Source organism: Neofelis nebulosa, chromosome 14 (genome assembly GCF_028018385.1).
Source record: "Neofelis nebulosa isolate mNeoNeb1 chromosome 14, mNeoNeb1.pri, whole genome shotgun sequence".
NCBI lineage: Eukaryota > Metazoa > Chordata > Mammalia > Carnivora > Felidae > Neofelis > Neofelis nebulosa.
In genome coordinates, this window is record NC_080795.1 from 34,700,910 (window position 1) to 34,715,154 (window position 14,245).

The window sequence follows — 14,245 nt, forward strand, 5'->3', positions numbered from 1 at the left end:
CAACAGCAAGGCTTTGAAGAATGACATGAGCCTTGTTTGGGACATCTAGTGAGAATTCCTTATGTCAGGGCATTTGCTAAATATCGAAGTGCAAGGAGAGTAGAAGAAATGCTTCATATAACCATTAACTCCACTTGGAGCAGTGCCACGTAAATGAAAATAAATGGAAGACCTGGCTGGAACATAGATCAAAGATGACTCAAAACTATGACAGTTGTCTAAATTTATTTTATTTATGAATCAACTATAGAGGAGGTAATTTTTAAACATATTGACAGGTATTAGATATCAAATCTGCAATATTTCTTTTAAAAAAGCACTGAATTTTGACTCACACAACTTGGATCTGAGTTTCTATTTTGTCCAAGTGTAACAGCATGACTTGGGAATAGCCTCTGAACATTGCTCTGTTTTTACCTCGGTAAAGAAGATAATATTAATATCCCACATTAATAGCTCATTTCAGAGTTATGCATGGAAAGAACTTTTAAATTGTACTAGCTTTTATTATTATCATGGACTACAGATATAGGCAGTGAGGATGTTTTGTATAGATGTATAACATCTGTCAAGAAATTCTGCAGCTTTTCAAATAGGTTAACCAACAACAGCAACAATAACAAATTAATACATATTAATAGTAACAGTAACAAATTGCTGCATCTTCGCTTAAACAAATTTAATATTCACCCTTTTAAACAAGAAATGACAGACTTAAATTATTTTTTAATTGAAGTATAGTTGATGCACAATGTTACAATAGTTTTAGATGTACAACATAGAGATTCAGTAACTGTACATTTTACTATGCTCACCACAAGTGTAGCTACCATCTGTCATCATACAATGCTATTACAGTACCATTGACCACATTCCCTATGCTATACCTTTCATCCCCATCCCTTATTCATTCCATAACTGGAAGCCTGTATGTCCCATTCTCCTTCACCCATTTTGCCCACCTCCCACCCACATCCCCTCTGGAAATCACCAGTTTGCTCTCTGTGTTTATGGGTCTCTTTTGCTTGTTTATTCATTTGTTTTGTTGTTTACATTCCATATATAAATGAAATCATATGATATTTGTCTTTCTATGTCTGATTTATTTCACTTGACAAAATACCTTCTGGTGTGGTTCATGTTGTTGAAAATGGCAAGATCTCATTCTTTTTTATGGCTAATATTCATTCCATTGTATATATACCACATCTTCTTTATGCATTCGATAGATGGACACTTTGGGTTGCTTCTGTATCTTGGTTGTTATAAATAATGCTGCAATAAACTTAGGGGTGCATATATCTTTTGAATTAATGTTTTTGTTTCTTTGGGTAAATACCCAGTAGTGGAATTACTGAATTGTATGGTATTTCTATTTTCAGTTTTTCAAGGAAACTCCATACTGTTTTTCACAGCAGCTGTACCAATTTATGTCCCCATCAACAGTGCATGAAGGTTCTTTTTTCTCTACATCGTCCTTAACAGTTATTTCTTGGAGAAGACAGACTTTTAATCAGTACGCCTTTATATCAGTTCATTTCTGGAGGAAAAGAAGGTTTAAGGAAATGATAGTAATTGAGAAAACTATTCCACAGAATTGTGGAAATCTATGTTGAAGATATATTTATTAAATAAGCAACTTTTTGGAGGGAGAGTAGGAACTCAAGTATTATAAGGAAGCTGGTATTCTTATTTGACTTTTATAAATCATTTGACTTACTTTTTTGGATAGTAAGCCTAGAGACAATTTGATTTTTTTTTCTTTTAGAGAATGAATAAAAATGACTAAACTGCAGCTTTTCTATTGGGACATTTTACTCTGCATTTTTAACCATTTTTTCATTTGTCTGTGGGCTTATTGTTAAACTGCAAAGTTGTGTATGGGCTTTGGCTATAATATACTTGTCTTATTAAATTTAACAGCAATCAATCACATGTTGCACTTAATATGCAGGGTATGGCGTTTTAGACTCTTTTGATATATTTTTACTCAGGACATTTTAATGAAGTCCAATAAGTATCTATTGTCCTAAAAGATTTAATTCTAATTAGGCATAGGATCAAAAAAGGATGAAGAAAAGGGAGTAACTTGCTCTGTTTAGAAGGAGTTTCTAGGTTTATAACTTATAACAGATTATAACAGGTTTATAACCAGGTAATGGTAATGTTTAGCAAAACCATCTTAACTTAGCTTGTGTTATATAACTTAAAACTGAATAAACCTGGTAAGAGTAAAAGGATGTTGGCAATGTGCTATACTGTGCTTCCTGTCCACCAGCCCTGGGGTCTCACTAAGAGTATCCTTCAATGTGCTAAAGGCATCCTGACTGGAAGGGTCTTCTGGGATATTTCTCATGGCTCCAGAAGTCAGTATGCTCAGTTGGCCAAATTACCTATTTCTCCAAAAGCTGTCAAAGCATGTTTTGTGCAAAGATTTGATGCTTCAGTTTGGACTTCAGATTCTAAAGAGACTAGGACATTTCAGCTGCTTGAATTGAAGCTCAAAATTTTACTTCTACATCTAAAAGCAGCAGTAACATGTACCTTTGATCTGGGTTAAAATGATGTGGAACTTCTCTGTAATATATATATATTTTTCTGAAACACATTTTAAAATAATTATTTGGTATAGTACATATTGTACCTTGATGGATTACAAATTGTCTCTAAAAGTGTAAGTGCAGAAAATGCTGGAAAATAAAGATGAATATTTGGAGATGAAGCAACTAAAAACCTAGAGCAAATGGATTCTGATAGACTGACTTTAAAAAAATCTCTGCAAAATTACTTTCTTAGCTTGTGTTCTTTCGAGATTTGGACTCAATTTCATTCTCTAGCATTGTGAAAATTACCCATGTGCTACAGCTACAGCTAAGTAGTGCTTATTTCATGCTAGCTTGAATCTGGCCTCAGGGTAATTAACCACAGGGTATTTGAAAACTATGTATTTAACGTTAGAACAAAGGAGACTATCCTTTTCGTGATTATAAAACCCTTATTTTGTCTGAAGTTCTGAGGTCTATTGAATGAGATGCTCCTTGTGTGTTTTTTTAAGTCAGAACAGTAATAATTCTGTTTTACTATTTTTCCCTAAATATAAATGCAAAAATTTACATCCTCTAGGAAGAAACCTTATAATAATGCTTTATCATTTGTTTATTCATGTAAATAATATGTACTGAGTATTGATCGTGTTAAGTGCAAGTCTCGCAGGGTCTCATATTCAGAAGGTATGGCACTGACAGGCACTAAGAGGTAATAAATAAAGTGTAATAAGTGTCAGCGGTGACAAAGTGCGGGGGTGGGCAGTTTGCATTGAGAGTGCTTGTGTTAATGGCAGACGATGTACTAGAAGGTCAAGGCAAGAATCCCTGAGGAAGGGATGTTGAAGTTCAAGGATAAGTAAGAGTTAGCTAGGAGAAGAAGGAAAAGAGTCCTTGAGACAAAAACAAAACAAAACAAAACAAAACAAAGCCAAAAAAAACCCCAAATTCATGTGATGGTCTTCACCATTATTATCCAAGTGCTGGTAAGGCTATTTTGGCTGATATAGTAATTTCCCAGTTTAGTAGTTGCCACTAGAAAGTTTTGGGAAAAATTTTTTTCAAATTATTTAGATAATTTCTTCCATATATGTCAACATGGGAGTGGTGATGGCTTGCAGTGCAGGAGAAGAAAGAAAAAGAGGGAAAGAAAGAGAGAAAGAAAGAAAGAAAGAGAAGAAAGAAAGAAAATAAAGAGGAGAAAAAGAAAGAAAGAAAGAAAGAAAAAGAAAGAAGAAAATAAAGAGAGAAAGAAAGAAAAAGAAAGAAGAAAATAAAGAGGAGAGAAAGAAAGAAAGAAAAGAAAGAAAGAAAGAAAGGCAGAAGGAAGGAAGGAAGGAACAAAAGGAAAAGGAAGAAAAGGACAGAAAGAAAAGAAAAAGGAAAGAAGGAAGGGAGGAAGAGAGGAAGAAAGGAAAAGGAAAAAAGGAACAAGGGAGAAAGGCAAGGGCAAAGTGCAGGACTGTCATGCTAGTTTATGAAAGCAATATTTGGACCTTTGAGAGAATTTTCAGAAGGAAAGGAAAGGGAAATTTATAGAAATCTAACTAGTTGCCTCAGCCATGGTCTGATGTCTTTTGTGGCCCAAATTAAATCATTTGCTATGATATAAAAATGAAACCCTGTTGAGAGTGCTGCTATAAACATTGGGGTACAAGTGATGAGCACTGGGTGTTGTATGGAAACCAATTTGACAGTAAATTTCATATATTAAAAAATAAATAAATAAATTTAAAAAAAAAAAAAAAAATGAAACCCTGGATGGCCTGGGGCATTACTGTAGCAAAATGGTGGCAATTTGTAGAAATTGCCTAAGTGCATAGGATTTCCCTGTGTTAGAGTGAACTGTTATAAGAAAGTTTCAAGTCTTGAGTTGGAAAAAAAATTCCATTCCATGTTTACAACTACCACTGAGGAATGGTGGATTATTCTAAAAGGAAGGCCCTTTTGTCACACTTTCTTCCTTATGGTTTTGGTTGGAATTGTCCAGGAATAGGTGTTGAACTGTTCTGACTTGAGTAGAAGTATTCTAACTTGGAGTTGTGGAGCTATCCAGGGGTGAGGAAAGGCAGAGAAAACAAGAGGCAGACAAGAAGCAGGAGGAGCCAGGAAATAATTGGAGAAATGTGCACTGAGTGAGGAGAAACCATTTGTCCTAGGCATGGGGTTGAGGACATTTAAGAAAAGAAAACTCTTGGGGCGCCTGGGTGGCGCAGTCGGTTAAGCGTCCGACTTCAGCCAGGTCACGATCTCGCGGTCCGTGAGTTCGAGCCCCGCGTCAGGCTCTGGGCTGATGGCTCGGAGCCTGGAGCCTATTTCCGATTCTGTGTCTCCCTCTCTCTCTGCCCCTCCCCCGTTCATGCTCTGTCTCTCTGTCCCAAAAATAAATAAAAAAATGTTGAAAAAAAATTAAAAAAAAAAAAAAAAAAAAAAAAAAAAAGAAAAGAAAACTCTTATTAATGTATTTCAAGTATGTTGGGCTATATGTGATACAGTATCTCTTTAGGATAACCCCAGTATCTGATGAACTCTATTGCACTTACAAGGGCTCTAAATATTTGGTTTAGTTTAGTTTAGTTTGGTTGAGGAAATATAGGCAAAGTTGGTTTTATTTCTGGATAAACAAGACATGGAATAGAGTATTTAAGGAAGAAACACAGTGGCAGAGGTAACATCAGAATGTCATCTGGGTAACTGTTGAAATCTTAAGGAGAGGTTTGTACTTCCATGGATTTGCGTGGAACCTTATCTAGATTTTAAGAGGCCAGTAGATCCCAGTGGGCATAATTTTAATTGCATGGAATTCCTGACCAACACCCTACCCTGATAATGGAAAAATGTGATACCATCAGTTAAGAGATAGGTAGTGAACATGGTGCAATTATGAGTTCAGCTGGACGAGTATTATAAATGCTGCTGCATTTTCTTATAGATTTCATTTCTGTAAGGGGAAAAAGCCGTCTTTGATTCAAAGGGAATCAGTTCTAGGTTTAAAAGCCTATAGTTGAAAGTTTGGAGCTTCTTCCATATTGTGTACGATTGGTGGCAAGAAATTTGCTTCCCTGTCTCCAAATTGGCCCTTCCATTCTCCAAAACGAGATGCTTCATTCATTACTTAAATTAGCCCAATGAGGCTAAGATCTCTTCAAGGACATAACTATGAAATCAGGAAGAGAAAATCTAAAATTTACAAGCTACGTTTTCATTGAATTTAATTATTTTCTTTAATAAATTAAGTCCAGCTTGAGTGACAATATAGCTAAATGATGTTTTATTATTGTTTCTCAATAGTCAGTAATCATCAATTCCAATACAAAGGTCAGGTAGAGAGCTTTGGTACTAAAGCAAGGTTGTCTATAGAATATGGAAATGGGGATGGAAAAGAAACTAGATAAAAGCCATTAAGATGAGTGTGTAAGAGCTAAACAAAACTAATTTAAGAATGCTGAGGGGACACCTGGGTGGCTCAGTCGGTTAAGCGTCCGACTTCGGCTCAGGTCATGATCTCAAACTCCGTGAGTTCGAGCCCCGCGTTGGGCTCTGTGCTGACTGCTCAGAGCCTGGAGACTGCTTCGGATTCTGGGTCTCCCTCTCTTTCTGCCCCTTCCCCTGCTCATGCTCTGTCTCTCAAAAATAAGTAAACATTGAAAAATTTTCTTAAAAAGAATGCTGAGGAAAATGAAGGATCAGTAAATATGTTATTTTATAGCATATATTTTATAAATATATGTTAATATATTGTTATAGTCAAGGTTGTCTTTAGATATCCCAACTTTTTAAATTTGGGCATCTTTAATTTCAGTTAATATTCAGTAGGTAAATAATCCTTTTGAAATAATTTGACTTTCTTGCATTTTCATATAGCTTGTCATATATTAATGGAAAATGTATTGCTGCTTTATAGCATAGCATACAGGTTAAGTACAATCAACTGTTCACATTTAACTGTGGATTTTCTATTGCTTTTTGGGGATGAAAAGAGGAGACTCTGTGTTTGGCATAGGCATTTATCTAGTAGAAACCAGGGAAATATTGCTTACCTCTCTCTCTAACCTTAAAATATTCTTCTTATATAATAAGAGATGACAGGATTCCAATATTTGCTGTCAAGAGTATATAAAAGAATTTGCCTTTGAATCCTCAATTTTAACTTTGGATATGTTGGCAATGTGTGGGACAAAGTCAGCACTCTTGCTCAATATAAGACAAAGCTTGCAACTTACAAATGTACATCCTGGGGCTGGAATTCACTCATAATTATTTCCTGGTTTTTCCTGGTTTGGCACCAGTGATAATTAAGCTAAGCTTAACAAATGGAGTTAATGCAGTAAATAAACTTAAAGTGGTTGTATTTATTTGTATTTTTATGAGTCAGTCTGACTTCAGAGTCTAAAAAAAAGGATTGAAGAATCCTATAGCAAACATCTTAAGAAAGATCCTATATATATTTTATATATTATATATATATATATATATACTTACATATATATATAATATATATATAGGATACATATATTATATATATATTACTCTGACTCTAACCACTACCTAGTAAAATTTATATGGATTTACAAAAAAGTGGGGGAGGGGGATACAGAAAGATTTGGGGACTAATTTTAAAAAGTTTGTAAGAGCTAGAATACAAGAATACATAGATGGCAGTGTGTTGTGATGGCCTCTGGACTAGTCAGATCTGGGTTTGAATTTCAGTTCTGCAATTTGGTAATTGTATTACTTTAAGATTATCTAAAATTTTGAATCTTAGTCTCTTTATCTATAATTGAGACAGTGATACATACTCTATAGTCATGTTGGAGGATTGAATGAGATAATGTGCACTAAATTTTATTTTATTTTGCTTGTTAGTGGTGCTAATCCCTATCACCTGAATTTACTGGGGCTTTTTATTTTTTTTATTTATTTTTTTTTTTTTAATTTTTTTTTTCAACGTTTTTTATTTATTTTTGGGACAGAGAGAGACAGAGCATGAACGGGGGAGGGGCAGAGAGAGAGGGAGACACAGAATCGGAAACCGGCTCCAGGCTCCGAGCCATCAGCCCAGAGCCTGATGCGGGGCTCGAACTCACGGACCGCGAGATCGTGACCTGGCTGAAGTCGGACGCTTAACCGACTGCGCCACCCAGGCGCCCCTACTGGGGCTTTTTAAAAAAATCTTTAATGTGGCCAATTTAAAAACAATGACATCTATAAAAACTATTATTTTGCACTATGAATAATTCTTTTACTAATGCATGATTGTGTAATATACGTTGGTCCTTTGGAAAATGGTTCACTAGGTTATATAGATCTTGCAAATGTTAACATGTTTTCTTATGTAATGTATAAAGATCACAGTTTTTTTTAATTTATAATTTTTTTTTTTTACCTTAGAGAGAGAGAGAGAGAGAAAGCACAAGCTGGGGGAGAGGGGCAGAGGGAGAGAGAGAGAGATGGAGAGAGACAGAGAGAGAGAGAGGAGAGAGAGAGAGAGAGAGAGAGAGAGAGAGAGTATCCCAAGCAGGCTCCATACTCAGTGTGGAGCCTGGCACAGGGCTCAGTCCTGTGACCCTAGGATCATGACCTGAGCCGAAATCAATAAGATGCTCAACTGACTTAGCCACCCAAGTGCCCCAAGATCACAATTTTTATATCATCACTGATCATCAGAAAAGCCTTACATGTTAGGAAGCTCTCAAGTTTACAGAAGTGGATACAGGTTTTACAAAAATCAAATTTTTACTTGAAAGCTTAACTTTTATTATAAGCAGCAGACACTGTTTATTTGAAGTGACAACTGCACTTCACTGATTTTTGAGAAAATAGATTCCAAATACCCAAGTTATATCCAAATATCCAAGTCATTTATTATAGTTTGTCTTTTGGCTATTCTTTCAAGTTAATATGGAGTACAGTGAAATAAGTTAATAGAAGTGCTTACAACTCAGATAATAATTCACTTTTACTTGAGATAAAAATCTCTTTGAGATGCTACAAAAATGCTTTATCTATACTTTTCCTTTTGTCACACAGAATATCACAAAGCAGTGTACTCAAGGTCAGAGGGTTGAGAATAAAATTAATTTTTTTTGGCTTTTTAAAAATTATAAGTATGTGGCAGTGAAGAATTCAGTGACTTCTGGTATAGTTTCATCCCATTATTTTGAATCATTCTTGGTTGCAAGTAGTTTTACCCATCATTATTTTCATGATTAGATTTCAACACAGCAAGAAAGAGGCAAATAATATCTTAATGGTATTGTGATTTTTAATTTTTTTTCTCTTTGTAGTTTGCTGAGGAATTAAATAACTTAGTGATTTCCTATAGTCAGTATAACTCCATAAATACATGAAAAGTGATCAATATTTTTCAATTAATTTCACAAAGTCAAAAATTTAATAATATGGTAGCAGTAAAAATGTAGAGCAACTGAAACTTATGCCTTGGCTATTGTTACAGCCAGTTTAGAAAACAATGTGGCATTACTAATATAATGTTGTGCATATACTAATTTTAATTCTTGGAGAAGTTCTGGATGTACAAGATAGTCATAGTAGCCAAGTTTGTATATAGCAAACAAACAGATAAAAAACAAAACAAACCTGGAAACAAAAATCTCAATTGCCCACAGACTAAGAAAATCCCCTTTGTGATATATAAATATAATGAAATCTTATACAGCAGTAAAATAAATGAACTATAGTCATTAAATCTCATAAACACAATGAACAACAACTAAAAAACAAGTTATGGAATTCATAAGAATCACTTCATTTCTATCAAGTGCAAAACTAAATATGCAAAACGAAAATTAGGTTTTTAAAGGGATGTATATATTTTTGATTAATCTGTATAATGAAAACCAAGGGAATAATAGGAACAAACTTCAGTGTAGTGGTTATCTCTGGAGTGAGTGCTATGTATCTGTCCATGGAAGAGTAATTGTACAGTGCCATGGGTACCTTAAAGATCTGGGTAGGTACATTAACATTCATTTTACTGTTACTTTTAAACTTACAATATATTATGTATTTTTTAATTTAATAATCAATAGGAACAATGCCAAAAACCTTAAAAAGTCAATAGCAGAGAAATAACTAGAATTGCCTAATTACTTGCTAGTTATGGTAACCATCAATTCTGTGGATAATTTCATGTATCCCTATCATTTGCTTTGAGTAAAAATTAATTCAGAAATAATTACATGTAGTGATACCAAAAAAGTATGAAAAGATTAACAGAGAATATTAATCTGTTGTATAGTGGCTATGTCTATTTGACAGGGTCAAAATATTTTTTTTTAAGTTTATTTATTTATTTTGAGAGAGACAGAGATAGTGCAAGTTGGGGAGGAGCAGAGAGAGAGGGAGAGAGAGAGAAAATCCGAAGCAGGCTCCGTGCTGGCAGCACAGAGCCCAATGTGGGGCTCGAACTCAAGAAACCGTGAGATCATTACCTGAGCCGAATTCAAGAGTCAGACACAACCGTGATACACTCTTTGCCCCAAGGTCAAAATATTTTTGAGCAAAATTTGGCATCTTTAGAAATTTTTTCTGCAAGAAAATTTCTTGTGCTTTCTTCCTGGAATATTCTTTTTTTTTTTTTTTTAACTTTTTTTATCTTGTGTGGCAGTTTAAATCTCTCTCTGAGACATTGTCTTTTCCTGGCAAGCAAAATATGTCACCTATTTTTACACTCTTATAAGTATCCTATACTTGTTTTTCATAACATGTATAAATTCTTCATATCACTTTTAACAACTTTCAATAACACATTTAGGGACTAATTAACCTATTAGTGCCTTCCCCCATTAGATAGTAAGGAACATATTGGCTAAGCAGACTGTCGTGAGACCTTATTGCCCAGAAGATATCTGGCTCACCCTATCCAGTGATGGCCAGTGTTATATGGTTGCATTGGAAGTTGCATGGGTGAAGTCCTGGTCATGTTAGGGCCTTACATGGCATGATAGGACCTCATCCTAAGCAGGTGGGTAACCATCTTTATAACCCAAGTGTGTCTCATGAGGAAATGGGGGAAACTTTTGAAGCCATGCTTACTGATGGCTGATGGCATCACGTGTTCCTTGCTATATTTTAGGTATATTGCAATAAAATTGAGTAAATGGCGTTAAGAAAAAAAAAGTAAGGAATCAGAAATACAACTGATGTTTGTCTTTTGTCATATTAAGAAAGTTCACTTCAAGGCACCTGGGTGGCTCAGTCTGAGCATCTGACTCTTGATTTTGGCTCAGGTCATGAACCCAGAGTTGTGGGATCAAGCCCTGTGTTGGGTTACATGCTGAATGTGGAGCCTGCTTAAGAGTCTTCTCTCTCTCCCTCTGCTCCTCTTCCCTACTTGTGTGCTTTCTCTCTTTCTCTAAAGAAAAGAAAAAAATATTTCTATTTCTAGTTTTGTAGGAGCTTATATTACACATGAATGTTTTATCACATGAAATGTTTAGATAATCATGATTTATTTTATTCCATTAATATGTTGAACAACATTCATGAAATAGTATTCCTGGCATAGTCTTAACTAGGCTATGCTTTATATCTAAAAAATTATTACTGAATTCAGTTTATTAATATTTTGCTTAGGATTTTTGCATCTATATTCAGTGATACTGGCTTGTAATTTTCTTGTAATATCCTTGCCAGATGTTGATATTAAGGCTAGGTTGGCTTCATAATACTAGCTGGAAAGGATAGCTGTCTTTTGTATTTTCTGCAAGTATTTGGGTTTATTTATCTATTAGGAGTTTGTTAGAATTCATCATTAAGGCCATTTTGGCCAGGAGTTTCTTTGTGGAAGGAATCTTACTTCTTAGTTATATTCTTTAAAATATTTAGAACAATTCAAAGTTTCTTTCTTTATGTTATCAGTATGGTAATTTGTACTTTTACAGTGATTTATCTCATCTAAGGTTTCAAATTTGTTGGCATGAGATTATCCATACTATTATATATTTGTATATAATATATATATTTAATATATTGCATTATTGCCAATTTTACTATGTAATGATGAGGATAATTTTCTACCATTTCCCGAAGAGTATAGGGCACAATTTAATCAACTAATCAATTAATGTGTCTGACCACCTATTTGTTTCTATTGCTTTTGGTGGTTTAGTATCTCCTGGTTAATTTCAAGAGACTTAAATGTCATTGGGGACTATTTTGAATCCTTTGGCTAGTTTGAGATTTACAACATGAAGTAGAAAATTCAGGAGTTGCCCACCTTGGGCAAATATGATGAACTTGGGCCAGAAGAATACTAGGTCCATGGGGACTCACTTTCCATATTCCTGCCACAAAGCTGCTATATCTACCTTCACTTTTCCCTCCAGTCCACAGACCTCTCCTTTTTAGAATATAAGAACTTCATTTCATTTGCATTTTAGTATACAGGCTGGGTGGAGAAAAGCAAATTGCTTTATACCTGAATTCTCATCATTGCTGAGTTTTACTGTGCTTACTATTTATAGGAGTAAGTAGGGATAGAGTTTGAAGTGGTGTTCTGGGTCTGGAAGGAATGTTTGAGGTTCTGTAAAAATGATAGAAAGGGAAATGGATTTTGGCTTTTAATTTTATATTTGTAAGTTATGCTAGGCTATCTTCTTTGTGTATACATCAAGTAAGCTTTACTACTAAGCTTTAACAAGCAGCTATGAGTGGTAAGACAAATTATATAAACTCTTTAATCTGCAATTTCCTTATCTTATCAATGGGGGATAATATTGTTTATTTCACATGGTTAATGTTAATGAGATATGTGCATATAATGTTTAGCAGAACAACCAGCACAAAAACTCAAATGTATGTTAGATGTTAATGTGATTATTTACTATTATTATTATTATCCCACATAATGTTTATCTTATATTTAAGTATGATTTTAATATTCTCATGTATATAATTACAGGTCATTTGGGCTTTTATCATCTCCACATTTTTTTTTCTTAAGGATAATACCATTCATTAGCTTTCATTAGTTTTTGCTCTTAGGTTTTTAGTGACTTCTAAATAGAAATGTGTGGAACTAGAAAAATGAGTGGGAATGGTTATTCAGCCATACATCTCCTGGGAACTTGGGTGTATAACATACTGTAGCACAAGAATAAAGAAAAATGGCTGCTTTCAGATGATCACAATTTACCAGTTGGAAACAAAAGTTTTTAAAAAAACAATTTTATAATTGGTGTGAGGAAAACACCAAAAAACAAGTGAATGGCTCTAAAGAGAAGGATATTGACCATTGACTTCAAATATTTACTAAGTTATGTACCTCTAATTACAAAAGATGGTTCAATCACTTAATACAGTTATAATACGTATAATCAGGCTCTGAATGTGGAAAGTATTTTATGTATGTCCACTTTTAAGTGGACGTATGTAACACCACTACTGATGACTGGGCGAAAAAACAGAACTAAGGCAATGAAAAGGCATACATTATTAAAATGCCATATTATCTCACAACAATGCAATTTTGCTCTTAACAGTAAAGTAAAAGTTCATGGTACTCTTGTTTTTAGAGGAAGGGATGTCATAGCATCTGTCTGGCTTTTTTTAAGTTTACTTATTTATTGAGAGAGAGAGTGCGCGCACAGGAGAGAGAGAAAGTGTGGGGAGGGGCAGAAAGAGAATCCCAAGTAGGCTCTATACTGTTATCATGGAGCCCAATGCAGGGCTTGAACTCACAAACTGTGAAATCATGACCTGAACTGAAATCAAGAGTTGGACCCTTAACTGACTGAGCCATGCAGTGGCCACATGTCAGTCATTTTTATAAAATATGCAACACCATAATCTGTTGTGTTCCTTTGTTCAGAGAACCTACTGAAGGCACCGAAGAACTTCAACCCCAACAACCTGATGATTCTCACAATATAGCTATCCATGTTAAAAAAGCACGTGGTGGCCCTACTTTATATGAACCAAAAAAATTTGAAGAGAAGTTAGTGGAATTCCTGGATATTTTAAAGAAATTGTAAGTATTTTTAGTACTTCTTATTGAATGATACTTTTGAATAGGTCCACTTTTTTTTTTAAGTTAGTTGTTTGCAGCTAAGTGTGTTTCAGTTGCAATCTACCACTAATGGTTGATTCAGGAGAGGTAGAAATACTGAAGACTGTTTCTAGATGAATGCAGTCTTCATCAATTCAGTCTTCATGGCATATCATGAATATATTGGTAATATATCCAGTTGTGGCACATCATTTTAATTTTAAGCTGCAAGCAAAATAGGTGTTAATTGCTGATTGTATTAAATCAAAATTATGTTTAAGATTTCATCAGTTTATGTTTTGTCAGCTCTTCACAGAATTTAAACTGTCTTCTCCATGGCACAGCCATTATATAAACTTATCTCATATTCTTTTTAACTTCTTAGAACACTTTGCACCATGATTGGGGCACAAGTGCCTGAAGGAGAGGGAGAAGGAGAGAGGAGGGATTAAATCTGGGTGGAGGCTGGTTACCAGATATGGTATTGGATTTGTGAATGAAATTAAAGTTGAAATGAGACCGTGGGAAAATGTGATAATGGAATACTGATTGACAACACAAACAAAATGAAGAGGAGAGTGTCAAGACTAGAATTGTGCCTGAAAGAAAAAAACAGTAGCATAGAATGAGAAAATAAAAATCTGGCATTTATATTTGGAGGAATACACTAAGAATTCAGTGCTATAAGCAC

At 34.5% G+C, this 14,245-nt stretch overlaps 1 protein-coding gene across 3 annotated transcripts in view; it reads left to right on the forward strand.

Annotated features, from left to right (window-relative positions):
• Positions 1-14,245, forward strand: part of CNBD1 (cyclic nucleotide binding domain containing 1) — a 458,767-nt gene that overhangs the window by 41,206 nt on the left and 403,316 nt on the right. For all 3 annotated transcript variants that reach the window (XR_009253278.1, XM_058698491.1, XM_058698492.1), the window contains exon 4: positions 13,378-13,536. Coding sequence is in view for 2 of the 3 variants with exons in the window: in XM_058698491.1 (XP_058554474.1) it covers positions 13,378-13,536 (159 nt within the window). In the remaining variant the exon portion in view is untranslated. The remainder of the gene's footprint in view (positions 1-13,377; positions 13,537-14,245) is intronic.